A 26,729-nucleotide genomic window follows, 5' to 3' on the forward strand; every position below is an offset into this window, starting at 1 on the left:
GGGATACAAGATAGCCAGGAGGGAACTGAAGAAAGGGATTAGGAGAGCTAAGAGAGGGCATGAACAATCTTTGGCGGGTAGGATCAAGGAAAACCCCAAGGCCTTTTACACATATGTGAGAAATATGAGAATGACTAGAGCGAGGGTAGGTCCGATCAAGGACAGTAGCGGGAGATTGTGTATTGAGTCTGAAGAGATAGGCGAGGTCTTGAATGAGTACTTTTCTTCTGTATTTACAAATGAGAGGGGCGATATTGTTGGAGAGGACAGTGTGAAACAGATTGGTAAGCTCGAGGAAATACTTGTTAGGAAGGAAGATGTGTTGGGCATTTTGAAAAACTTGAGGATAGACAAGTCCCCCGGGCCTGACGGGATATATCCAAGGATTCTATGGGAAGGAAGAGATGAAATTGCAGAGCCGTTGGCAATTATCTTTTCGTCCTCACTGTCAACAGGGGTGGTACCAGGGGATTGGAGAGTGGCGAATGTCGTGCCCCTGTTCAAAAAAGGAACTAGGGATAACCCTGGGAATTACAGGCCAGTTAGTCTTACTTCGGTGGTCGGCAAAGTAATGGAAAGGGTACTGAAGGATAGGATTTCTGAGCATCTGGAAAGATACTGCTTGATTAGGGATAGTCAGCACGGATTTGTGAGGGGTAGGTCTTGCCTTACAAATCTTATTGAATTCTTTGAGGAGGTGACCAAGCAGTGGATGTAGTGTACATGGATTTTAGTAAGGCATTTGATAAAGTTCCCCATGGTAGGCTTCTGCACAAAGTAAGGAGGCATGGGATAGTGGGAAATTTGGCCAGTTGGATAACGAACTGGCTAACCGATAGAAGTCAGAGAGTGGTGGTGGATGGCAAATATTCAGCCTGGATCCCAGTTACCAGTGGTGTACCGCAGGGATCAGATCTGGGTCCTCTGCTGTTTGTGATTTTCATTAATGACTTGGATGAGGGAGTTGAAGGGTGGGTCAGTAAATTTGCAGACGATACGAAGATTGTTGGAGTTGTGGATAGTAAGGAGGGCTGTTGTCGGCTGCAAAGAGACATCGCTAGGATGCAGAGCTGGGCTGAGAAGTGGCAGATGGAGTTTAACCCTGAAAAGTGTGAGGTTGTCCATTTTGGAAGGACAAATATGAATGCGGAATACAGGGTTAACGGTAGAGTTCTTGGCATTGTGGAGGAGCAGAGAGACCTTGGGGTCTATGTTCATACATCTTTGAAAGTTGCCACTCAAGTGGATAGAGCTGTGAAGAAGGCCTATGGTGTGCTCGCGTTCATTAACAGAGGGATTGAATTTAAGAGCCGTGAGGTGATGATGCAGCTGTACAAAACTTTGGTAAGGCCACATTTGGAGTACTGTGTACAGTTCTGGTCGCCTCATTTTAGGAAGGATGTGGAAGCTCTGGAAAAGGTGCAAAGAAGATTTACCAGGATGTTGCCTGGAATGGAGAGTAGGTCTTACGAGGAAAGGTTGAGGGTGCTAGGCCTTTTCTCATTAGAGCGGAGAAGGATGAGGGGCGACTTGATAGAGGTTTATAAGATGATCAGGGGAATAGATAGAGTAGGCAGTCAGAGACTTTTTCCCCAGGTGGAACACACCATTACAAGGGGACATAAATTTAAGGTGAAAGGTGGAAGATATAGGAGGGATATCAGAGGTAGGTTCTTTACCCAGAGAGTAGTGGGGGCATGGAATGCACTGCCTGTGGAAGTAGTTGAGTCGGAAACATTAGTGACCTTCAAGCAGCTGTTGGATAGGTACATGGATTACGGGAAAATGATATAGTGTAGATTTATTTGTTCTTAAGGGCAGCACGGTAGCATTGTGGATAGCACAATTGCTTCACAGATCCATGGTCCCAGGTTCGATTCCGGCTTGGGTCATTGTCTGTGCGGAGTCTGCACGTCCTCCCTGTGTCTTCGTGGGTTTCCTCCGGGTGCTCCGGTTTCCTCCCGCAGTCCAAAGATGTGCGGGTTAGGTGAATTGGCCAATGATAAATTGCCCTTAATGTCCAAATTGCCCTTGGTGTTGGGTGGAGGTGTTGAGTTTGGGTAGGGTGCTCTTTCCAAGAGCTGGTGCAGACTCGGGGGGCCGAATGGCCTCCTTCTGCACTGTAGATTCAATGATAATCTATGATTAATCTCGGACAAAGGTTCGGCACAACATCGTGGGCCGAAGGGCCTGTTCTGTGCTGTATTTTCTATGTTCTATGTACATCAGACTACTAATTATTGACTACAGCTCCGCCTTCAACACCATAATCCCAGCCAAGCTCATATCAAAGCTCCAAAACCTAGGACTTGGCTCCTCACTCTGCAACTGGATCCTCAACTTTCTAACCCACAGACCAGAAAGCACAACAACACCACCTCCACAATAGTCCTCAATACCGGGGCCCCGCAAGGCTGCGTACTTAGCCCCCTGCTCTACTCCCTGTACACACACGACTGCGTGGCAACATTTGGTTCCAACTCCATCTACAAGTTTGCTGACGTTACGACCATCGTGGGCTGGATCTCGAATAACGATGAGTCCGAATACAGGAGGGAGATAGAGAACCTAGTGGAGTGGTGTAGCGACAACAATCTCTCCCTCAATGCCAGCAAAACTAAGGAGCTGGTCATTGACTTCAGGAAGCAAAGTACTGTACACACCCCTGTCAGCATCAACGGGGCCGAGGTGGAGATGGTTAGCAGTTTCAAATTCCTAGGGGTGCACATCTCCAAAAATCTGTCCTGGTCCACCCACGTCGACGCTACGACCAAGAAAGCACAACAGCGCCTATACTTCCTCAGGAAACTAAGGAAATTTGGCATGTCCACATTAACTCTTACCAACTTTTACAGATGCACCATAGAAAGCATCCTATCAGGCTGCATCACAGCCTGGTATGGCAACTGCTCAGCCCAAGACTGCAAGAAACTTCAGAGAGTCGTGAACACAGCCCAGTCCATCACACGAACCTGCCTCCCATCCATTGACTCCATTTACACCTCCCGCTGCCTGGGGAAAGCGGGCAGCATAATCAAAGACCCCTCCCACCTGGCTTACTCACTCTTCCAACTTCTTCCATCGGGCAGGAGATACAGAAGTCTGAGAACATGCACGAACAGACTCAAAAACAGCTTCTTCCCCACTGTCACCAGACTCCTAAACCATCCTCTTATGGACTGACCTCATTGACACCACCCCTGTATGCTTCATCCGATGCCAGTGCTTATGTAGTTACATTGTGTACCTTGTGTTGCCCTATTATGTATTTTCTTTTCTTTTCATGTACTAAATGATCTGTTGAGCTGCTCGCAAAAAAATACTTTTCACTGTACCTCGGTACACGTGACAATAAACAAATCGAGGAGAATACTGAGATTCAGGCTACTAGACAAGAAGGGCTTGAGGTTCATAAGGAGGAGGTGTTAGCAATTCTGGAAAGTGTGAAAATAGATAAGTCCCCTGGGCTGGATGGAATTTATCCTTGGATTCTCTGGGAAGCTAGGGAGGAGATTGCTGAGCCTTTGGCTTTGATCTTTAAGTCATCTTTGTCTACAGGAATAGTGCCAGAAGACTGGAGGATAGCAAATGTTGTCCCCTTGTTCAAGAAGGGGAGTAGAGACAACCCCGGTAACTATAGACCAGTGAGCCTTACTTCTGTTGTGGGAAAAATCTTGGAAAGGTTTATAAGAGATAGGATGTATAATCATCTGGAAAGGAATAATTTGATTAGAGATAGTCAACACGGTATTGTGAAGGGTAGGTCGTGCCTCACAATCCTTATGGAGTTATTTGAGAAGGTGGCCAAACAGGTGGATGAGGGTAAAGCAGTTGATGTGGTGTATATGGATTTCAGTGAAGCGTTTGATAAGTTTCCCCACGGTCGGCTACTCTAGAAAATATAGAGGCATTGGATTCAGGGTGATTTAGCAGTTTGGATCAGAAATTGGCTAGCTGGAAGAAGACAAAGGGTGGTGGTTGATGGGAAATGTTCAGACTGGAGTCCAGTCACTAGTGGTGTACCACAAGGATCTGTTTTGGGGCCACTGCTGTTTGTCATTTTTATAAATGACCTGGAGGAGGGCGTAGAAGGATGGGTGAGTAAATTTGCAGATGACACTAAAGGCGGTGGAGTTGTGGACAGTGCAGAAGGATGTTACAAGTTACAGAGGGACATAGATAAGCTGCAGAGCTGGGCTGAGAGGTGGCAAATGGAGTTTAATGCAGAAAAGTGTGAGGTGATTCATTTTGGAAGGAATAACAGGAAGACAGAGTACTGGGCTAATGGTAAGATTCCTGGCAGTGTGGATGAGCAGAGAGATCTCGGTGTCCATGTACATAGATCCCTGAAAGTTGCCATCCAGGTTGAGAGGGTTGTTAAGAAGGCGTACGGTGTGTTCGCTTTTATTGGTAGAGGGATTGAGTTTAGGAGCCATGAGGTCATGTTGCAGCTGTACAAAACTCTGGTGCGGCCGCATTTGGAGTATTGCGTGCAATTCTGGTCGCCGCATTATAGGAAGGATGTGGAAGCATTGGAAAGGGTGCAGAGGAGATTTACCAGAATGTTGCCTGGTCTGGAGGGAAGATCTTATGAGGAAAGGCTGAGGGACTTGAGGCTGTTTTCGTTAGAGAGAAGAAGGTTAAGAGGTGACTTAATTGAGGCATACAAGATGATCAGAGGATTGGATAGGGTGGACAGTGAGAGCCTTTTTCCTCGGATGGTGATGTCTCGCACGAGGGGTCATAGCTTTAAATTGAGGGGAGATAGATATAGGACAGATGTCAGAGGTAGGTTCTTTACTCAGAGAGTAGTAAGGGCGTGGAATGCCCTGCCTGCAACAGTAGTGGACTCGCCAACACTAAGGACATTCAAATGGTCATTGGATAGACATATGGACGTAAGGGAATAGTGTAGATGGGCTTTAGAGTGGTTTCACAGGTCGGCGCAACATCGAGGGCCGAAGGGCCTGTACTGCGCTGTAATGTTCTATGTATGACTCCAACCAGTCGAGAGTTTTCCCCCTGATACCCATTGACTCCACATTTGCTTGGGCTTTGTGATGCCATACCCGGTCAAATGCTGAATTAATCAGGGGTAAGAGAACATAGAACAGTACAGCACAGTACAGGCCCTTCGGCCCACAATGTTGTGCCGACCATTTATCCTAATTTAAGATCAACCTAACCTACACCCCTTCAATTTACTGCTGTCCATGTGCCTGTCCAAGAGTCGCTTAAATGTCCCGAATGACTCTGACTCCACCACCTCTGCTGGCAGTGCGTTCCACACACCCACCACTCTCTGTATAAAGAACCGACCTCTGACAGCTCCCCTCTACCTCCCTCCAATCACCTTAAAATTATGTCCTCTCGTGACAGCATTTCCGCCCTGGGGAAAGTCTCTGGCTATCCACTCTATCCATGCCTCTCATCACCTTGTACATCTAAATCAAGTCACCTCTCTGCCTTCTTCACTCCAGTAAGAAAAGCCCTTTCTTCATAAGACATGCCCTCCAGTCCAGGCAGCATCCTGGTAAATCTCCTCTGTACCCTCTCCACAGCATCCACATCCTTCAAGAACAAAGAACAAACAAAAGTACAGCCCAGGAACAGGCCCTTCGGCCCTCCAAGCCCATGCCGACCATGCTGCCTGACTAAACGACAATCTTCCACGTTTCCTGGGTCCGTATCCCTCTATTCCCATCCTATTCATGTATTTGTCAAGATGCCCCTTAAATGTCACTATCGTCCCTGCTTCCACCACCTCCTCCGGTAGCGAGTTCCAGGCACCCACTACCCTTTGTGCAAAAAATCTTGTCTCGTACATCTACTCTAAACCTTGCCCCTCGCACCTTAAACCTATGCCCCCTAGTAATTGACCCCGCTACCCTGGGGAAAAGCCTCTGACTATCCACTCTGTCTGTGCCCCTCATAATTTTGTAGACCTCTATCAGGTCGCCCCTCAACCTCCGTCGTTCCAGTGAGAACAAACCGAGTTTATTCAACCGCTCCTCATAGCTAATGCCCTCCATACCAGGCAACATTCTGGTAAATCTCTTCTGCACCCTCTCTAAAGCCTCCACATCCTTCTGGTAGTGTGGCGACCAGAATTGAACACACTACTCCAAGCATGGCCTAACTAAGGTTCTATACAGCTGCAACATGACTTGCCAATTCTTATACTCAATGCCCCGGCCAATGAAGGCAAGCATACCGTATGCCTTCTTGACTACCTTCTCCACCTGTGTTGCCTCTTTCAGTGACCTGTGGACCTGTACACCTAGATCTCTCTGACTTTCAATACTCTTGAGGGTTCTACCATTCACTGTATATTCCCTACCTGCATTAGACCTTCCAAAATGCATTACCTCACATTTGTCCGGATGAAACTCCATCTGCCACCTCTCCGCCCAAGTCTCCAAACAATCTAAATCCTGCTGTATCCTCTGACAGTCCTCATCGCTATCCGCAATTCCACCAACCTTTGTGTCGTCTGCAAACTTACTCATCAGACTAGTTACATTTTCCTCCAAATCATTTATATATACTAAGAACAGCAAAAGTCCCAGCACTGAACCCTGCGGAACACCACTAGTCACAGCCCTCCAATTAGAAAAGCACCCTTCCATTGCTACTCTCTGCCTTCTATGACCTAGCCAGTTCTGTATCCACCTTGCCAGCTCACCCCTGATCCCGTGTGACTTCACCTTTTGTACTAGTCTACCATGAGGGACCTTGTCAAAGGCCTTACTGAAGTCCATATAGACAACATCCACTGCCCTACCTGCATCAATCATCTTAGTGACCTCCTCGAAAAACTCTATCAAGTTAGTGAGACACGACCTCCCCTTCACAAAACCATGCTGCCTCTCACTAATACGTCCATTTGCTTCCAAATGGGAGTAGATCCTGTCTCGAAGAATTCTCTCCAGTAATTTCCCTGCCACTTACGTCAGGCTCACCGGCCTGTAGTTCCCTGGATTATCCTTGCTCCCCTTCTTAAACAAAGGAACAACATTGGCTATTCTCCAGTCCTCCGGGACATCACCTGATTCCTATAATGAGGCAACCAGAACTGGACACAATATTCCAAGTGTGGTCTAACCAGGGTTTTATAAAGCTGCAGCAAAAACTCACGGCTCTTAAACTCAATCCCCGTTAATGAAAGCCAACACACTATGCACCTTCTTAACAACCCTATCAACCTGGGTGGCAACTTTGAGGGATCTATGTATGTGGACCACAAGATCCCTCTGTTCCTCCACACTTCCAAGATTCCTGCCTTTAACCCTATATTCAGCATTCAAATTGGACCTTTCAAAATGAATCACTTCACATTTATCTCGGTTGAACTCCATCTGCCACTTCTCAGCCCGGCTCTGCATCCTGTCAATGTCCTGTTGTAACCTGCAACAACCCTCGACAGTATCTACAACTCCACCAGCCTTCGTGTCATCGACAAACTTTCTAACCCACCCTTCCACTACCTCATCCAAATCATTTATAAAAACCACAAAGAGCAGAGGTCCCAGAACAGATCCTTTCGGGACACCAGGCAATTAGAAACATTTGGGATTGATGGGCCTTTGGCAGCATGGATTAGAAGTTGCTCAGAGATAGGAAACCGAGGGTAGGTGTAGATGGGCATTTCTCAGACTGGAGACCAGTTGAAAGTCGTGTCCCCAGGGCTCAGTGTTGGGACTTTGCTTTTCTGATTTATATAAACAATTTAGAGGTGGATGTTGAGGGCAAATTCTCTCAATTTGCAGATGATACTAAAATATGGGAACTAGTGAATTGTGAGAATGATGCTGAGCGACTTTAGAGAGACGTTGGCAAGTTGGCCAAATGGACGGACACCTGGCAGATCAACTTCAATGCAGCGAAATGTGAGATAATGCATTTTGGAGAAATGTGAGGAGACAATACAGGCTCAATGGTACAACTTTGAGGGAAGTCCAGGAGCAGAGGGACCTCGAGGTTCAAGCGCATAATTCTCGGAAGGTCAGTTGTGACTCTAGGTGAGGGCACAGGACATGGGGAGAGAGTGGGTTCCCCCTCGAGCCTGTTCTCCCCCCCCCCCCCCCCCCGGAGCCTGTTCTCTCTCCCCCCCGAGCCTGTTCTCCCCCCCCCCCCCCCCCCCGAGCCTGTTCTCCCCCCCCCCCCGAGCCTGTTCTCCCCCCCCCCGAGCCTGTTCTCCCCCCCCCCGAGCCTGTTCTCTCCCCCCCCCCGAGCCTATTCTCCCCCCCCCCCGCCTGTTCTCCCCCACCCCCCGCCTGTTCTCCCCCCCCCCGCGAGCCTGTTCTCCCCCCCCCCCGAGCCTGTTCTCTCTCCCCTTCCCCCCGAGCCTGTTCTCTCTCCCCTTCCCCCCGAGCCTGTTCTCCCCCCCCCCGAGCCTGTTCTCTCTCTCTCCCCCCCCCCAAGCCTGCACTCCCCCCCCCCCCCCGAGCCTGTTCTCTCCCCCCCCCCCCGAGCCTGTTCTCTCTCCCCCCCCCCCGAGCCTGTTTCCCCCCCCCCCGAGCCTGTCCCCCCCCCCCCGAGCCTGTCCCCCCCCCCCGAGCCTGTTCCCCCCCCCCCGAGCCTGTTCCCCCCCCCCGAGCCTGTTCCCCCCCCCCCCGAGCCTGTTCCCCCCCCCCCCGAGCCTGTTCCCCCCCCCCGAGCCTGTTCCCCCCCCCCCGAGCCTGTTCCCCCCCCCCGAGCCTGTTCCCCCCCCCGAGCCTGTTCTCTCCCCCCCCCCCCGAGCCTGTTCTCCCCCCCCCGAGCCTGTTCTCTCCCCCCCCCCCCGAGCCTGTTCTCTCCCCCCCCCCCCCGAGCCTGTTCTCTCCCCCCCCCCCGAGCCTGTTCTCCCCCCCTCCCCCCGAGCCTGTTCTCTCCCCCCCCCCGAGCCTGTTCTCTCCCCCCCCCCCCCATAGCCTGTTCTCCCCCCGAGCCTGTTTCCCCCCCCCCCCCCCGAGCCTGTTCTCTTTCCCCCCCCCCCCGAGCCTGTTCTCTTCCCCCCCCCCCCGAGCCTGTTCTCTCCCCCCCCCGAGCCTGTTCTCTCCCCCCCCCCCTCCCCGAGCCTGTTCTCTCCCCCCCCCCCCCTCCCCGAGCCTGTTCGCCCCCCCCCCCCCCCGGAGCCTGTTCTCTCTCTTCCCCCCCCCCCCAAGCCTGCACTCCCCCCCCTCCCCCCCCCCGAGCCTATTCTCTCCCCCCCCCCCCGAGCCTGTTCTCCCCCCCCCCCGAGCCTGTTCTCCCCCCCCCCCGAGCCTGTTCTCTTCCCCCCCTCCCGAGCCTGTTCTCTTCCCCCCCCCGAGCCTGTTCTCCCCCCCCCCGAGCCTGTTCTCCCCCCCCGCCTGTTCTCTTCCCCCCCCCCGAGCCTGTTCTCCCCCCACCCCCCGAGCCTGTTTTCCCCCCCCCCCCCGAGCCTGTTCTCTCTCCCCTTCCCCCCCCAAGCCTGTTCTCCCTCCCCCCCCTCCCCGAGCCTGTTCTCCACCCCCCCCTCCCCGAGCCTGTTCTCCCCCCCCCCCTCCCCGAGCCTGTTCTCCCCCCCCCCGAGCCTGTTCTCTTCCCCCCCCCGAGCCTGTTCTCCCCCCCCGAGCCTGTTCTCCCCCCCCCCGAGCCTGTTCTCCCCCCCCCCCCCTCCGAGCCTGTTCTCTTCCCCCCCCCCCCCCGAGCCTGTTCTCCCCCCCCCCGAGCCTGTTCTCTCCCCCCCCCCCCTCCCCGAGCCTGTTCTCCCCCCCCCCCTCCCGAGCCTGTTCTCCCCCCCCCCCGAGCCTGTTCTCTTCCCCCCCCCGAGCCTGTTCTCCCCCCCCGAGCCTGTTCTCCCCCCCCCCGAGCCTGTTCTCCCCCCCCCCCCTCCGAGCCTGTTCTCTTCCCCCCCCCCCCCGAGCCTGTTCTCCCCCCCCCCCGAGCCTGTTCTCGTCCCCCCCCCCCCCCCCCGAGCCTGTTCTCTCCCCCCCCCCCCGAGCCTGTTCTCTCCCCCCCCCCCCGAGCCTGTTAGCCTGTTCTCTCCCCCCCCCCCCCCCCCCCCAAGCCTGTTACACAGATACATGTGAGATAGGAGCGGGAGTAGGCCTTTTGGCCCATTTTAAATTGGTGATCCCTTATTTTTAAACCATTACCTCCAGTTGTAGATTCTCCCACAAGAGGAAACATATCCACACGCTCCCTGTCAATACCTCTCAGGATCTTGTATGTTTCAATCATACTAGAATCCCTGAAGTGCAGAAGGAGGCCATTCCGCCCATCGTGTCTGCACTGACCCTTGGACAGAGCCCCCTACCTGGGCCTGTGCCCCACCCTATCCTGCAGCCCAGTAACTCTTCTAAACTCCAGCAGATACAAGCCTGGCCTGTCCAGCCTTTCCTCCGAAGCCAACCCACACATTCCTAGTATTAGTCTGGAAGACTGCTTCCAACACACTTGCATCTTTCCTTAAATAAGGTGACCGAGGGCAGCACAGTGGTTAGCACTGCTGCCTCGCGGCGCCGAGGTCCCAGGTTCGATCCCGGCTCTGGGTTACTGTCTGTGTGGAGTTTGCACATTCTCCCCGTGTCTGTGTGGGTCTCACCCTCACAACCCAAAGATGTGCAGGCTAGGTGGATTGGCCACGTTAAATTGCCCCTTAATTGGAAAAAATGAATTGGGTACTCTAAATTTTTTTTTTAATAAGGTGACCGATACCGTCACAATACTCCAGATGTAGTCTCACTTCACTGGTGCCCTGTACAACTGAACCATAACCGTCCAACTTTTGTAATCCATTCCCTTCGCAATAAACATTATTATCTTTCCTAATTACTTGCTGCAAGTGTATACCAGCCTTTTGTGACTCATGCAGTAAGGCACCCAGATCCCTCTGCACCTCAAATGTGCAATCTCTCACCCTTTAGACACATTGGGTGGGGTTGGTATAGAATTTTTTTCCTATAAATTTAGAGTACCCAATTAATTTTTTCCAATTAAGGGGCAATTTAACATGACCAATCCGCCTACGCTGCACATCTTTGGGTTGTGGGGGTGAAACCCACGCAAACACGGGGAGAATGTGCAAATTCCACACGCACAGTGACCCAGAGCCGGGATCGAACCCGGGTCCTCGGCGCCGTGAGGCAGCAGTGCTAACCACTGTGCCTCCGTGCTGCCTGTTGGTGCACAGTTAATGGTCGCCTCATGCATTGTAGGTTTTCGATGAATTTACCTTTTTGTACTTCCTGCCAAATGGACAGTTTCGCCTTTGCCCACATGAAACTGCATTTGCCAGATCTTTGCCCACTCACCTAATCTACCTTGTCCCTTTGCAGCCGCCTTATATCCTCTTCACAGTTTGCTTTCCTACTTATCTTTGTATCATCAGCAAATTTGGCAATCGTACCTTTGGTACCTTCATCCAAGTTACTTAAATAAATTGTAAAAGGCTTAGGACCCTACACCAATCACTGATTGAATTGAACGATGGGCAGATTCAGGCTGATTGATCCCTGATTGAATTGAACGATGGACAGATTCAGGCTGATTGATCCCTGATTGAATTGAACGATGGGCAGATTCAGGCTGATTGATCCCTGATTGAATTGAACGATGAGACAGATTCAGACTGATTGATCCCTGATTGAATTGAACGATGGACAGATTCAGACTGATTGATCCCTGATTGAATTGAACGATGGGCAGATTCAGGCTGATTGATCCCTGATTGAATTGAACGATGGGCAGATTCAGACTGATTGATCCCTGATTGAATTGAACGATGGACAGATTCAGGCTGATTGATCCCTGATTGAATTGAACGATGGGCAGATTCAGACTGATTGATCCCTGATTGAATTGAACGATGAGACAGATTCAGACTGATTGATCCCTGATTGAATTGAACGATGAGACAGATTCAGACTGATTGATCCCTGATTGAATTGAACGATGGACAGATTCAGACTGATTGATCCCTGATTGAATTGAACGATGGACGGATTCAGACGGATTGATCCCTGATTGAATTGAACAATGGACAGATTCAGACTGATTGATCCCTGATTGAATTGAACGATGGACGGATTCAGACGGATTGATCCCTGATTGAATTGAACGATGAGACGGATTCAGACTGATTGATCCCTGATTGAATTGAACGATGGACAGATTCAGACTGATTGATCCCTGATTGAATTGAACGATGGACAGATTCAGACTGATTGATCCCTGATTGAATTGAACGATGGACGGATTCAGACGGATTGATCCCTGATTGAATTGAACGATGAGACGGATTCAGACTGATTGATCCCTGATTGAATTGAACGATGGACAGATTCAGACTGATTGATCCCTGATTGAATTGAACGATGGACAGATTCAGACTGATTGATCCCTGATTGAATTGAACGATGAGACAGATTCAGACTGAGTGATCCCTGATTGAATTGAACGATGGACGGATTCAGACGGATTGATCCCTGATTGAATTGAACAATGGACAGATTCAGGCTGATTGATCCCTGATTGAATTGAACGATGGGCAGATTCAGGCTGATTGATCCCTGATTGAATTGAACGATGGACAGATTCAGGCTGATTGATCCCTGATTGAATTGAACAATGGACAGATTCAGGCTGATTGATCCCTGATTGAATTGAACGATGGACAGATTCAGACTGATTGATCCCTGATTGAATTGAACGATGGACAGATTCAGGCTGATTGATCCCTGATTGAATTGAACGATGGACAGATTCAGGCTGATTGATCCCTGATTGAATTGTTATGGGTCAGGGTTTAGAGAATCCCAAAGAGTATCATGGAGTTCACCTGACCCACAACTTTTAATTGATTGTGGTTATGGGGAGCACACGGCCCACTCTACAGGTGTGGTACAGCAGAAATGGACCATGGTTTTTTAAAACAAAAGAATGTTTATTCTATGAACTCAAGTTAACCTTTTTAAAACAAACAGTGAACATCTTAGCAACCAGTAAATCAAATACACCCCCCAAAGAATACAACACTAAGTAATCTGTATGTTGTCCTTTTAACATCCAAAAGGCTTAACAAACCTTCAAACAGGAGCACATTAGGATTTACATTCAAGACTGAAAATATTTATAATTCTTCTGAATTCACCAAATGATCCATAGATAGTCTTTGGATGGCAGAGATCACAGTACTGCAGCTCACTTTTAACTTCAGATTCAGCTCACTGAAAAACACAGACACACCCAAGCTCTTTCTCAAACTAAAACTAAAAAGCAGAAGTGGAGCTCAGCTCCACCCACACTCTGACATCACTCCAGTAACATGAGCAGCTCCATTTCTTAAAGGTATATTTCTTGAACACCCATTTCTTAAAGGGTGATCTCGCATGACAGAATTGAACGATGAGACAGATTCAGGCTGATTGATCCCTGATTGAATTGAACGATGAGACAGATTCAGACTGATTGATCCCTGATTGAATTGAACGATGGGCAGATTCAGGCTGATTGATCCCTGATTGAATTGAACGATGGACGGATTCAGACTGATTGATCCCTGATTGAATTGAACGATGAGACAGATTCAGACTGATTGATCCCTGATTGAATTGAACGATGGGCAGATTCAGGCTGATTGATCCCTGATTGAATTGAACGATGGGCAGATTCAGGCTGATTGATCCCTGATTGAATTGAACGATGGGCAGATTCAGGCTGATTGATCCCTGATTGAATTGAACGATGGGCAGATTCAGGCTGATTGATCCCTGATTGAATTGAACGATGGGCAGATTCAGGCTGATTGATCCCTGATTGAATTGAACGATGGGCAGATTCAGGCTGATTGATCCCTGATTGAATTGAACGATGAGACAGATTCAGACTGATTGATCCCTGATTGAATTGAACGATGGACAGATTCAGACTGATTGATCCCTGATTGAATTGAACGATGGGCAGATTCAGACTGATTGATCCCTGATTGAATTGAACGATGGGCAGATTCAGGCTGATTGATCCCTGATTGAATTGAACGATGGGCAGATTCAGGCTGATTGATCCCTGATTGAATTGAACGATGGGCAGATTCAGGCTGATTGATCCCTGATTGAATTGAACGATGGGCAGATTCAGGCTGATTGATCCCTGATTGAATTGAACGATGGGCAGATTCAGGCTGATTGATCCCTGATTGAATTGAACGATGGGCAGATTCAGACTGATTGATCCCTGATTGAATTGAACGATGGGCAGATTCAGGCTGATTGATCCCTGATTGAATTGAACGATGGACAGATTCAGACTGATTGATCCCTGATTGAATTGAACGATGGGCAGATTCAGGCTGATTGATCCCTGATTGAATTGAACGATGGGCAGATTCAGGCTGATTGATCCCTGATTGAATTGAACGATGAGACAGATTCAGACTGATTGATCCCTGATTGAATTGAACGATGAGACAGATTCAGGCTGATTGATCCCTGATTGAATTGAACGATGGACAGATTCAGGCTGATTGATCCCTGATTGAATTGAACGATGAGACGGATTCAGACTGATTGATCCCTGATTGAATTGAACAATGGACAGATTCAGGCTGATTGATCCCTGATTGAATTGAACGATGGGCAGATTCAGGCTGATTGATCCCTGATTGAATTGAACGATGAGACAGATTCAGACTGATTGATCCCTGATTGAATTGAACGATGAGACAGATTCAGGCTGATTGATCCCTGATTGAATTGAACGATGGACAGATTCAGGCTGATTGATCCCTGATTGAATTGAACGATGAGACGGATTCAGACTGATTGATCCCTGATTGAATTGAACAATGGACAGATTCAGACTGATTGATCCCTGATTGAATTGAACGATGGACAGATTCAGGCTGATTGATCCCTGATTGAATTGAACGATGAGACAGATTCAGACTGATTGATCCCTGATTGAATTGAACGATGGACAGATTCAGACTGATTGATCCCTGATTGAATTGAACGATGGGCAGATTCAGGCTGATTGATCCCTGATTGAATTGAACGATGGGCAGATTCAGACTGATTGATCCCTGATTGAATTGAACGATGGACAGATTCAGACTGATTGATCCCTGATTGAATTGAACGATGGGCAGATTCAGGCTGATTGATCCCTGATTGAATTGAACGATGGGCAGATTCAGGCTGATTGATCCCTGATTGAATTGAACGATGGACAGATTCAGACTGATTGATCCCTGATTGAATTGAACGATGGACAGATTCAGACTGATTGATCCCTGATTGAATTGAACGATGGGCAGATTCAGGCTGATTGATCCCTGATTGAATTGAACGATGGGCAGATTCAGGCTGATTGATCCCTGATTGAATTGAACGATGAGACAGATTCAGACTGATTGATCCCTGATTGAATTGAACGATGGACAGATTCAGGCTGATTGATCCCTGATTGAATTGAACGATGGACAGATTCAGGCTGATTGATCCCTGATTGAATTGAACGATGAGACAGATTCAGACTGATTGATCCCTGATTGAATTGAACGATGAGACAGATTCAGGCTGATTGATCCCTGATTGAATTGAACGATGAGACAGATTCAGACTGATTGATCCCTGATTGAATTGAACGATGGACAGATTCAGACTGATTGATCCCTGATTGAATTGAACGATGAGACAGATTCAGACTGATTGATCCCTGATTGAATTGAACGATGGACAGATTCAGACTGATTGATCCCTGATTGAATTGAACGGTGGAACAGACTTGGGTTGATTGATTCCTTCTGTTCCTATGTTTCTGAAGACATTAAGGATTTGTTATACATTTCTACTATCAAGGCGTTTCCTTTGTCAGTGAATGTGTAGCTTAATTTAAATAAAAGGGGGTAAAATGCCTCCCATTTATCATGTTGTTATAATGCTCCGAATAGCACCTTTGCAGTCCTCTGTCTGGTTCCACATCTTCATGGTGAAGTATGGTCAACCTCTACAGCAACTTCATTATGTTTGGGTTTCATATCTTGCAGTTATACTGATTAATAGTTTCTGCCTCAATTTTATTCCACAGTTATGCTGATTGGCTGTGGGGCATTAGTGAATGGACCTTATGCATTAATCACAACTGCAGTATCTGCTGATTTGGTGAGTACTGTAAGCTTTCTCACTGCAACACAACATTAGTGTCAAAGGGTGCTTCAGAGCTCTGTAATTGAACAGGAAGAAACACTGATCTAAAGGAGGTGAATTAGGACAGGCTATCAAAATATGGTCAGTTTAGGACCGTAGAAGCCCAACAGTGCAGGAGGTCATTCAGCCCATTGAGTGTGCACCGACTCTCTGAAAGAGCACCCAACTTAGGCCCACTCTTCCACCCTGGCCCCGTAACCCCACCTAACCCGCACAACCCTGGAACATATGGGACAATTGATCATGGCCAATCTACCTAACCCATACATCTTTGGACTGTAGGAGGAAACTGGAGTACCCAGAGGAAACCCACACAGAAATAATAATAATAATCTTTATTGACACCAGTAGGCTTACATTAACATTGCAATGAAGTTACTGTGAAAAGCCCCTAGTTGTAACACTCTGGCTCCTGTTCGGGTACACTGAGGGAGAATTCAGAATGTCCAATTCACCTAACAGCGCATCTTGTGGGAGGAAACTGGAGCACTCGGAGGAAACCCACGCAGACACGGGGAGAACATGCAGACTCCGTACATACAGTGACCCAAGCCGGGAATCGAACCCGGGACCCTGGCGCTGTGAAGCAACAGTGCTAACCACTGTGCTACCGTGCCGTCCAAGAGTTGCCTCAATTCCGCGCTATTGACTGCCTGTCTTGGGTGATGTCCTCCAACTGGAATCGACAGCCATTGTGCTGGTGTCAAGAACACAGGTTCTGGACATGGCGAGAAGGTGCAAACCCGGAATCGAACCCGGGTCCCTGGCGCTGTCAGGCAGCAGTGTTAACCACTTTGCCAATGTGCCGCCCTCTAACAGTTAAGTTTTAAGAAGCATCTTAAATCAGGGGAGAGAGGTGAAGTGGTATCGGGAGGAGTTTCTCGGTGTAGGGTCTAGAAGGTTCGAGGAAAAGGAGTTAATGGCGAGACCGAGTTGCCGGAACACAGATTCTCTCCCTAAATATCTCTGCCTCTAAATATCTCTGACTCTACCCCTTTATCTTCTCTTTTAAGAACAACCTGGTCCCTCCCTCATATCCCCAGCGCTAGCCTACCATTCGCTCTTTTGTCAGGTACTTTGGTTTAATCCAGCTGAATCTTTCAATTAGTTTACAGACTTGTTGAAAGGGCGATTTTTGGGATTTCCTGTTGGCCTGACGTTGAGGACGGTGGATTGTATTGGGCCTGGTGATTGCACGTATTGGAAAGGGTCAATAATCCTGTCAGTGGTAACTCTGCTTTCAAATGCCTGAATGATTTGTGATTTCAGGGCACACACAAGAGTTTGACGGGGAATTCCAAAGCTCTGTCCACTGTCACTGCTATCATTGATGGCACCGGCTCTATAGGTAAGTCTGTGAAATACTCCATTGCAGCACATCGACCTCGCGACCCTGATACCCTAGCCAGTTAACTCAAATTATCCACTCTGTGTGGGCATCTTGTAATGGGAATAGGTGTAATTTAAAATATATTAATTAACCGAGAATGTCCCGAAATGCAGACAAACAGCACAAATCAACCAGATATTGGGTGAATGTTTCACACTTGACCCTCAAGGCATCATGGTATTGCTGGATGATTCTGTGGACAACCAGTTTATTGAGGTTCACTATGTGGACTCTGTTTTTGACGATATACCATAGCATCAGAACACAACCGCTTGAACAGGGGCAGCACGGTAGCATTATGGTTAGCACAAGTGATTCACAGCTCCAGGGTCCCAGGTTCGATTCCGGCTTGGGTCACTGTCTGTGCGGAGTCTGCACATCCTCCCCGTGTGTGCGTGGATTTCCTCCGGGTGCTCCGGTTTCCTCCCACAGTCCAAAGATGTGCAGGTTAGGTGGATTGGCCATGATAAATTGCCCTTAGTGTCCAAAATTGCCCTTAGTGTCCAAAATTGCCCTTAGTGTTGGGTGGGGTTACTGGGTTATGGGGATAGGGTGGAGGTGTTGACCTTGGGTAGGGTGCTCTTTCCAAGAGCCGGTGCAGACTCGATGGGCTGAATGGCCTCCTTACATAGAACATAGGACAATACAGCGCAGTACAGGCCCTTCGGCCCACGATGTTGCACCGAAACAAAAGCCATCTAACCTACACTATGCCATTATCATCCATATGTTTATCCAATAAACTTTTAAATGCCCTCAATGTTGGCGAGTTCACTACTGTAGCAGGTAGGGCATTCCACGGCCTCACTACTCTTTGCATAAAGAACCTACCTCTGACCTCTGTCCTATATCTATTACCCCTCAGTTTAAAGCTATGTCCCCTCGTGCCAGCCATATCCATCCGCGGGAGAAGGCTCTCACTGTCCACTCTATCCAACCCCCTGATCATTTTGTATGCCTCTATTAAGTCTCCTCTTAACCTTCTTCTCTCCAACGAAAACAACCTCAAGTCCATCAGCCTTTCCTCATAAGATTTTCCCTCTATACCAGGCAACATCCTGGTAAATCTCCTCTGCACCCGCTCCAAAGCCTCCACGTCCTTCCTATAATGCGGTGACCAGAACTGTACGCAATACTCCAAATGCGGCCGTACCAGAGTTCTGTACAGCTGCAACATGACCTCCCGACTCCGGAACTCAATCCCTCTACCAATAAAGGCCAACACTCCATAGGCCTTCTTCACAACCCTATCAACCTGGGTGGCAACTTTCAGGGATCTATGTACATGGACACCTAGATCCCTCTGCTCATCCACACTTTCAAGAACTTTACCATTAGCCAAATATTCCGCATTCCTGTTATTCCTTCCAAAGTGAATCACCTCACACTTCTCTACATTAAACTCCATTTGCCACCTCTCAGCCCAGCTCTGCAGCTTATCTATATCCCTCTGTAACCTGCTACATCCTTCCACACTATCGACAACACCACCAACTTTAGTATCATCTGCAAATTTACTCACCCACCCTTCTGCGCCTTCCTCTAGGTCATTGATAAAAATGACAAACAGCAACGGCCCCAGAACAGATCCTTGTGGTACTCCACTTGTGACTGTACTCCATTCTGAACATTTCCCATCAACCACCACCCTCTGTCTTCTTTCAGCTAGCCAATTTCTGATCCACATCTCTAAATCACCCTCAATCCCCAGTCTCCGTATTTTTTGCAATAGCCTACCGTGGGGAACCTTATCAAACGCTTTGCTGAAATCCATATACACCACATCAACTGCTCTACCCTCGTCTACCTGTTCAGTCACCTTCTCAAAGAACTCAATAAGGTTTGTGAGGCATGACCTACCCTTCACAAAGCCATGCTGACTATCCCTGATCATATTATTCCTATCTAGATGATTATAAATCTTGTCTCTTATAATCCCCTCCAAGACTTTACCCAGTACAAACGTGAGGCTCACCGGTCTATAGTTGCCGGGGTTGTCTCTGCTCCCCTTTTTGAACAAAGGGACCACATTTGCTGTCCTCCAGTCCTCTGGCACTATTCCTGTAGCCAATGATGACATAAAAATCAAAGCCAAAGGTCCAGCAATCTCTTCCCTGGCCTCCCATAGAATCCTAGGATAAATCCCATCAGCTCCCGGGGACTTATCTATTTTCAGCCTGTCCAGAATTGCCAACACCTCTTCCCTACGTACCTCAATGCCATCTATTCTATTAGCCTGGGGCTCAGCATTCTCCTCCACAACATTATCTTTTTCCTGAGTGAATACTGACGAAAAATATTCATTTAGTATCTCGCCTATCTCTTCAGACTCCACACACAATTTCCCATCCCTGTCCTTGACTGGTCCTACTCTTTCCCTAGTCATTCGCTTATTCCTGACATACCTATAGAAAGCTTTTGGGTTTTCCTTGATCCTTCCTGCCAAATACTTCTCATGTCCCCTCCTTGCTCGTCTTAGCTCTCTCTTTAGATCCTTCCTCGCTACCTTGTAACTATCCATCGCCCCAACCGAAACTTCACACTTCATCTTCACATAGGCCTTCTTCTTCCTCTTAACAAGAGATTCCACTTCCTTGGTAAACCACGGTTCCCTCGCTCGACGCCTTCCTCCCTGTCTGACCGGTACATACTTATCAAGAACACGCAGTAGCTGATCCTTGAACAAGCCCCACTTATCCAGTGTGCCCAACACTTGCAGCCTACTTCTCCACCTTATCCCCCCCAAGTCACGTCTAATGGCATCATAATTGCCCTTCCCCCAGCTATAACTCTTGCCCTGCGGTGTATACTTATCCCTTTCCATCATTAACGTAAACGTCACCGAATTGTGGTCACTGTCCCCAAAGTGCTCTCCTACCTCCAAATCCAACACCTGGCCTGGTTCATTACCCAAAACCAAATCCAACGTGGCCTCGTCTCTTGTTGGCCTGTCAACAAACTGTGTCAGGAAACCCTCCTGCACACACTGTACAAAAAACGACCCATCTAATGTACTCGAACTATATCTTTTCCAGTCAATATTTGGAAAGTTAAAGTCTTCCATAATAACTACCCTGTTACTTTCGCTCTTATCCAGGATCATCCTCGCCATCCTTTCCTCTACCTCCCTAGAACTATTTGGAGGCCTATAGAAAACTCTCAACAGGGTGACCTCTCCTTTCCTGTTTCTAACCTCAGCCCATACTACCTCGGAAGATGAGTCCCCATCTAGCATCCTCTCCGCCACCGTAATACTGCTCTTGACTAGCAGCGCCACACCTCCCCCTCTTTTGCCTCCTTCTCTGAGCTTACTAAAACACCTAAACCCCGGAACCTGCAACATCCATTCCTGTCCCTGCTCTATCCATGTCTCCGAAATGGCCACAACATCGAAGTCCCAGGTACCAACCCACGCTGCCAGTTCCCCTACCTTGTTTCGTATACTCCTGGCATTGAAGTAGACACACTTCAAACCACCTACGTGAACACTGGCCCCCTCCTGCGACGTCAAATCTGTGCTCCTGACCTCTATACTCTCATTCTCCCTTACCCTAAAACTACAATCCAGGTTCCCATGCCCCTGCTGCATTAGTTTAAACCCCCCCAAAGAGCACTAACAAATCTCCCCCCCAGGATATTTGTGCCCCTCAGGTTCAGATGTAGACCATCCTGTCTGTAGAGGTCCCACCTTCCCCAGAAAGAGCCCCAGTTATCCAGAAATCTGAATCCCTCCCGCCTGCACCATCCCTGTAGCCACGTGTTTAATTGCTCTCTCTCCCTATTCCTCATCTCACTATCACGTGGCACGGGCAACAACCCAGAGATAACAACTCTGTTTGTTCTAGTTCTGAGCTTCCATCCTAGCTCCCTGAAAGCCTACCTGACATCCTTGTCCCCTTTCCTACCTATGTCGTTAGTGCCAATGTGGACCACGACTTGCGGCTGCTCCCCCTCCCCCCTAAGGACCCGGAAAACACGATCCGAGACACCTTCTGCACTGTAAATTCTATGATAACATGTGGCGGCTGCTTCATGTGCCTTGAACTTGGAAGAGAAGCCCTGACGTCTTAAACTGACGTACACACCAACTGATTATTGTAGATTGTTGTCTCAAGACTCATTAATTGACAACAAGAAGAAATCGCCTGCTGGATCATGTCCAAATCAGTGTCTCAAATGCAAATGAAATACTATTTTAAAGCTTCGGACTGGACAGACGTTAGCCGCAGGTACTCACCAAACATTCCCGGGACATTCACAACTAATGCCTGCAGGATGAAAAAGGTAGAAACACACCCCCGCCCCCTCGTGGGGAACGCCCCCCCCGCCCCCTCGTGGCGAACGCCGCCCCCCCGCCCCCTCGTGGCGAACGCCCCCTCGTGGGGAACGCCCCCCCGCCCCCTCGTGGCGAACGCCCCCCCCGCCCCCTCGGGGGGAACGCCCCCCCCGCCCCCTCGTGGCGAACGCCCCCCCCGCCCCCTCGTGGGGAACGCCCCCCGCCCCCTCGTGGGGAACGCCCCCCGCCCCCTCGTGGGGAACGCCCCCCCGCCCCCTCGTGGCGAACGCCCCCCCCGCCCCCTCGTGACGAACGCCCCCCCCGCCCCCCTCGTGGCGAACGCCCCCCCCCGCCCCCTCGTGGCGAACGCCCCCCCCGCCCCCTCGTGGCGAACGCCCCCCCCCGCCCCCTCGTGGCGAACGCCCCCCCCGCCCCCTCGTGGCGAACACCCCCTCGTGGCGAACACCCCCCGCCCCCTCGTGGCGAACGCCCCCTCGTGGCGAAGGCCCCCCCGCCCCCTCGTGGCGAAGGCCCCCCGCCCCCTCGTGGCGAACACCCCCCGCCCCCTCGTGGCGAACGCCCCCCCCGCCCCCTCATGGCGAACGCCCCCACGTGGCGAACGCCCCCTCGTGACCCCCCGCCCCCTCGTGGCGAACACCCCCCGCCCCCTCGTGGCGAACGCCCCCCCACCCCCTCGTGGGGAACGCCCCCCCGCCCCACATGGCGAACGCCCCCCGCCCCCTCGTGGGGAACGCCCCCCCGCCCCACATGGCGAACGCCCCCCGCCCCCTCGTGGGGAACGCCCCCCCGCCCCCTCGTGGCGAACGCCCCCCCACCCCCTCGTGGGGAACGCCCCCCCCGCCCCACATGGCGAACGCCCCCCGCCCCCTCGTGGCGAACGCCCCCTCGTGGCGAAGGCCCCCCCGCCCCCTCGTGGCGAAGGCCCCCCGCCCCCTCGTGGCGAACACCCCCCGCCCCCTCGTGGCGAACGCCCCCCCCCGCCCCCTCATGGCGAACGCCCCCACGTGGCGAACGCCCCCTCGTGACCCCCCCGCCCCCTCGTGGCGAACACCCCCCGCCCCCTCGTGGCGAACGCCCCCCCCACCCCCTCGTGGGGAACGCCCCCCCGCCCCACATGGCGAACGCCCCCCGCCCCCTCGTGGGGAACGCCCCCCCGCCCCACATGGCGAACGCCCCCCGCCCCCTCGTGGGGAACGCCCCCCCGCCCCCTCGTGGCGAACGCCCCCCCACCCCCTCGTGGGGAACGCCCCCCCGCCCCACATGGCGAACGCCCCCCGCCCCCTCGTGACGAACGCCCCCTCGTGTTGGAGTTTTGTGTTCATATCTCCTTCCCCTCTCACACCTCCTGCTGGACGTGACGAGCAGTCAGTCTGATGCAGGCACTGTCACCAGTGTATCTTTGTCCTGCTAGTAGGAGGTGTCTCAGATAGTTGAGTATCTGTGTGAATAACCTGTCAGTGTTGCTGTTGTGTTGCCGTATTGATAAAGCTGATGGATTTCTGACTCCATGCCTTCCTGTAATTGTAGGTGCTGCTTTAGGGCCGCTGTTAGCAGGTCTGATCTCACCCACCGGTTGGAACAATGTATTTTACATGTTGATGGTAGCAGACGCCTTTGCTCTTTTGGTGAGTAGAAACACCATTGTCATTGTCTCACTCTTCATGGATAATTGTTTCCTGTACACATCAGCCGGGGCATTGAGTACAGGAGTTGGGAAATCATGTTGCAGCTATATAAAACTTGGTTAGGCTGCAGTTGGAGCATTGTGTGCAGTTCTGGTCACCACATTATCAGAAGGACGTGTAAGCTTTGGAGAAAGTGCAAAGAAGGTTCACCAGGATGTTGCCTGGTGGGGGGGAAATAGAGGGATACGGACCGAGTCAGGGCAGAAGGTTTTTTCCAGTTAGGGCATCGTGATCGGCACGGGCTTGGAGGGCCGAAGGGCCTGTTCCTGGGCTGTACTTTTATTTGTTCTTTGTACATCAGGTATTGAAAACCCTTCAAGAACTGAGTGACAGCAAACCTTACACAAGATTCAGGTTTCCCGCCTCAGCCTGCAGTCTCTCCCATTCCGGACGATGGACTCGATTCTCTGCCGCCTGCCACCGATGGCGAAGTTCCTGATGTGCCGGAGAATCCAGCGTTGGGGGGAAACGGGACCGGTGCCAGGACGATCGTTTCGGATGCCCAGGGCCTCTGCTGACGGCGACGTCCTATTGATGGGCTGGGCTCCGGATTCTCCACATCTCCGTGATGCTCCAACTTTCCGGGCCGGGATTCACACGGTTCAAGCATGGCTCTGACGCAGTAAGAAAAGGGGTTTAGAATTTACGGTACAAGCCCCAAGTCCATCAGAGAGCCCCCCGCACCCCCCCCCCCAACCAGGCAGACCCCCCCCCCACCAGGCAGACCCCCCCCCCCCCTCCACCAGGCAGACCCCCCCCCCCCCTCCACCAGGCAGACCCCCCCCCCCTCCACCAGGCAGACCCCCCCTCCACCAGGCAGACCCCCCCTCCACCAGGCAGACCCCCCCTCCACCAGGCAGACCCCCCCCTCCACCAGGCAGACCCCCCCCTCTACCAGGCTGACCCCCCCCCCCCTCCACCAGGCAGACCCCCCCCCCCTCCACCAGGCAGACCTCCCCCCCCCACCAGGCAGACCCCCCCCTCCACCAGGCAGACCACCCCCCCCTCCACCAGGCAGACCCCCCCCTCCACCAGGCAGACCCCCCCCCCCTCCACCAGGCAGACCCCCCCCCCTCCACCAGGCAGACCCCCCCCTCCACCAGGCAGACCCCCCCCCTCCACCAGGCAGACCCCCCCTCCACCAGGCAGAGCCCCCCCCCTCTCCAGGCAGAGCCGTTCCCCCCCCCTCTCCAGGCAGAGCCGTCCCCCCCCTCTCCAGGCAGAGCCCCCCCCCCCTCCACCAGGCAGTGCCCCCCCATCCAACCAGGCAGAGCCCCTACCCCCCCTCCAGGCGGAACCCCCCCTCCCCGAAGCAAGCAGGATACGAGATGTCTTCAAGCATAAAGGGAACTGAAATTAAACAATCCAGACATCTGGCTGCCTACCAGCTGTCAATTACAGCCGAGTGAAAGTTTTTTCTCTTCGAAGTGCATAGATGCCTTGCAGATCTGAGGGGATTTTTAAACACTGGTGATGCGGTTTTCACTCGCGATGAAGGTACAGCTGCTGCTTTCTCTCCCTGAGGCAGCAACTCTAAGGAATGTTGCGTTTTAAAGCAGTTTCTCTGTTACATGAGGGTTTCTGGTGGGTTGGGGGGCTGGGTGAGGTGGAGGTCGGGTCACTCCCATGCATACATTCTGTGGGGGGTGATACAGAAATTCCTGTGGTGGTGGGGCGGCAGGAATTGTCATGTCGGGGAGGGGGGGGGCGCTGCCGGACCTCGCCATGGGGCCGCCCATTCAACATGGCAGCCGGATGGCAGGATTCCCTCCGGAATCCCTGACAGTATCTCTCATTGGACACGGCCTCCCTTCCAACACCTTTCTGGCTGCTTTAAGGATTGCTGAGATAGAGATTTGGGAAGCTTGCTGCTTATCCAGGTTACAGCAATGCTTCCGAAGGAGCATCACTGAGTCGGGTGAACAGAATGGGGAAATTGCCCCTTACTGTCAGTTACAAACTGACCCCTAAGGTCAGAGTTACTCACTGCTCAGTTAACCTTATAAAGGGTTAGGGTGGCATCATTGTTATCTGACTCTGTCCAATAATCTGGAGGCCTGAACTATTTACTATTCCATAAAATGTGTTCAAATCCCACTCCAGCAATCTTTGAGCTGGGAAAAGTTCTATCTGAGTTAACAAAGCTGGCATTAGCAAAATTGTTGAGTGCCGAAAAAACACATCTAATTAGTAAAGGACGCCCCTACAGCCCTTGTCTATTCTGACCGATACCTACCATCTGAGCCTGTTCTGACCACTACCCACTGTCCTTGCCATTCTGACCAATCCATGATTCCAGTCATGCACCAGTTGCAAAAAGAAAATTCCATCAAGTAACTCGCCTCCTGATCCCACAAAGCCTGTCCACCATCTACAAGGTACAAGTCAGGAGTGTGATGGGACACTCTCCACTTGCCTGGATGAGCGCAGCTCCAACAACACTCAAGAAACTCAACACCATCCAGGACAAAGCAGCCGCTTGATTGCTCCCCCTTCCACAAACATTCACTCCCTCCCCCACCGACGCACAGTGGCAGCCGTGTGTACCATCTACAAGATGCACTGCAGCAACTCACCAAGGTTCCTTAGGCAGCACCTTCCAAACCCCAGACCACTGCCAGCTAGAAGAACTAAGGGCTACCTGGGAACGCCACCACCTGGAGGTTCCCCTCCAAGTCACTCACCACCCTGACTGGGAAATATATCGCCGTTCCTTCGCTGATGCTGGGGCAAAACCCTGGAACTCCCTCCCTAACAGCACTGTTGGTTTACCTACACTACAGGGACTGCAGCGGTTCAAGAAGGCAGCTCACCGCCACCTTCTGAAGGGCAAATAAGGATGGGCAATAAATGGAGCCCAGCTGATATCCATGCATAAACAAATTGCTGCTCCAGGAATGAACAAAGAAAATGACAGCACAGGAGCAGGCCCTTCGGCCCTCCCAGCCTGCGCCAACAATGCAGCCCGTCTGAACAAAAACCCCTTGTCCTTCCAGGGACCCTATCCCTCTATTGCCATCCTATTCTTCCTTTAAGGGTGGCACAGTAGCACAGTGGTTAGCACTGTTGCTTCACAACACGAGGGTCCCTGGTTCGATTCCGTTCGATTCCTTTAAACCTTGCCCCTTAAACCTTGCCCCTTGCCCCTTAAACCTTCAACCTTGCTCCTTGCACCTTAAACCTTGCCCCTTGCCCCTTGCCCCTTG

General features: G+C 51.1%; 1 protein-coding gene across 4 annotated transcripts in view; it reads left to right on the forward strand.

The window, feature by feature from the left end:
* Window positions 1–26,729, forward strand: part of slc37a1 (solute carrier family 37 member 1) — a 198,433-nt gene that overhangs the window by 139,695 nt on the left and 32,009 nt on the right. For all 4 annotated transcript variants that reach the window (XM_072513035.1, XM_072513037.1, XM_072513034.1 and 1 more), the window contains 3 exons: window positions 16,033–16,106; window positions 17,421–17,499; window positions 23,366–23,463. In XM_072513035.1, coding sequence (XP_072369136.1) covers window positions 16,033–16,106; window positions 17,421–17,499; window positions 23,366–23,463 — 251 coding nt within the window. The remainder of the gene's footprint in view (window positions 1–16,032; window positions 16,107–17,420; window positions 17,500–23,365; window positions 23,464–26,729) is intronic.

Source organism: Scyliorhinus torazame, chromosome 8 (assembly GCF_047496885.1).
Source record: "Scyliorhinus torazame isolate Kashiwa2021f chromosome 8, sScyTor2.1, whole genome shotgun sequence".
NCBI lineage: Eukaryota > Metazoa > Chordata > Chondrichthyes > Carcharhiniformes > Scyliorhinidae > Scyliorhinus > Scyliorhinus torazame.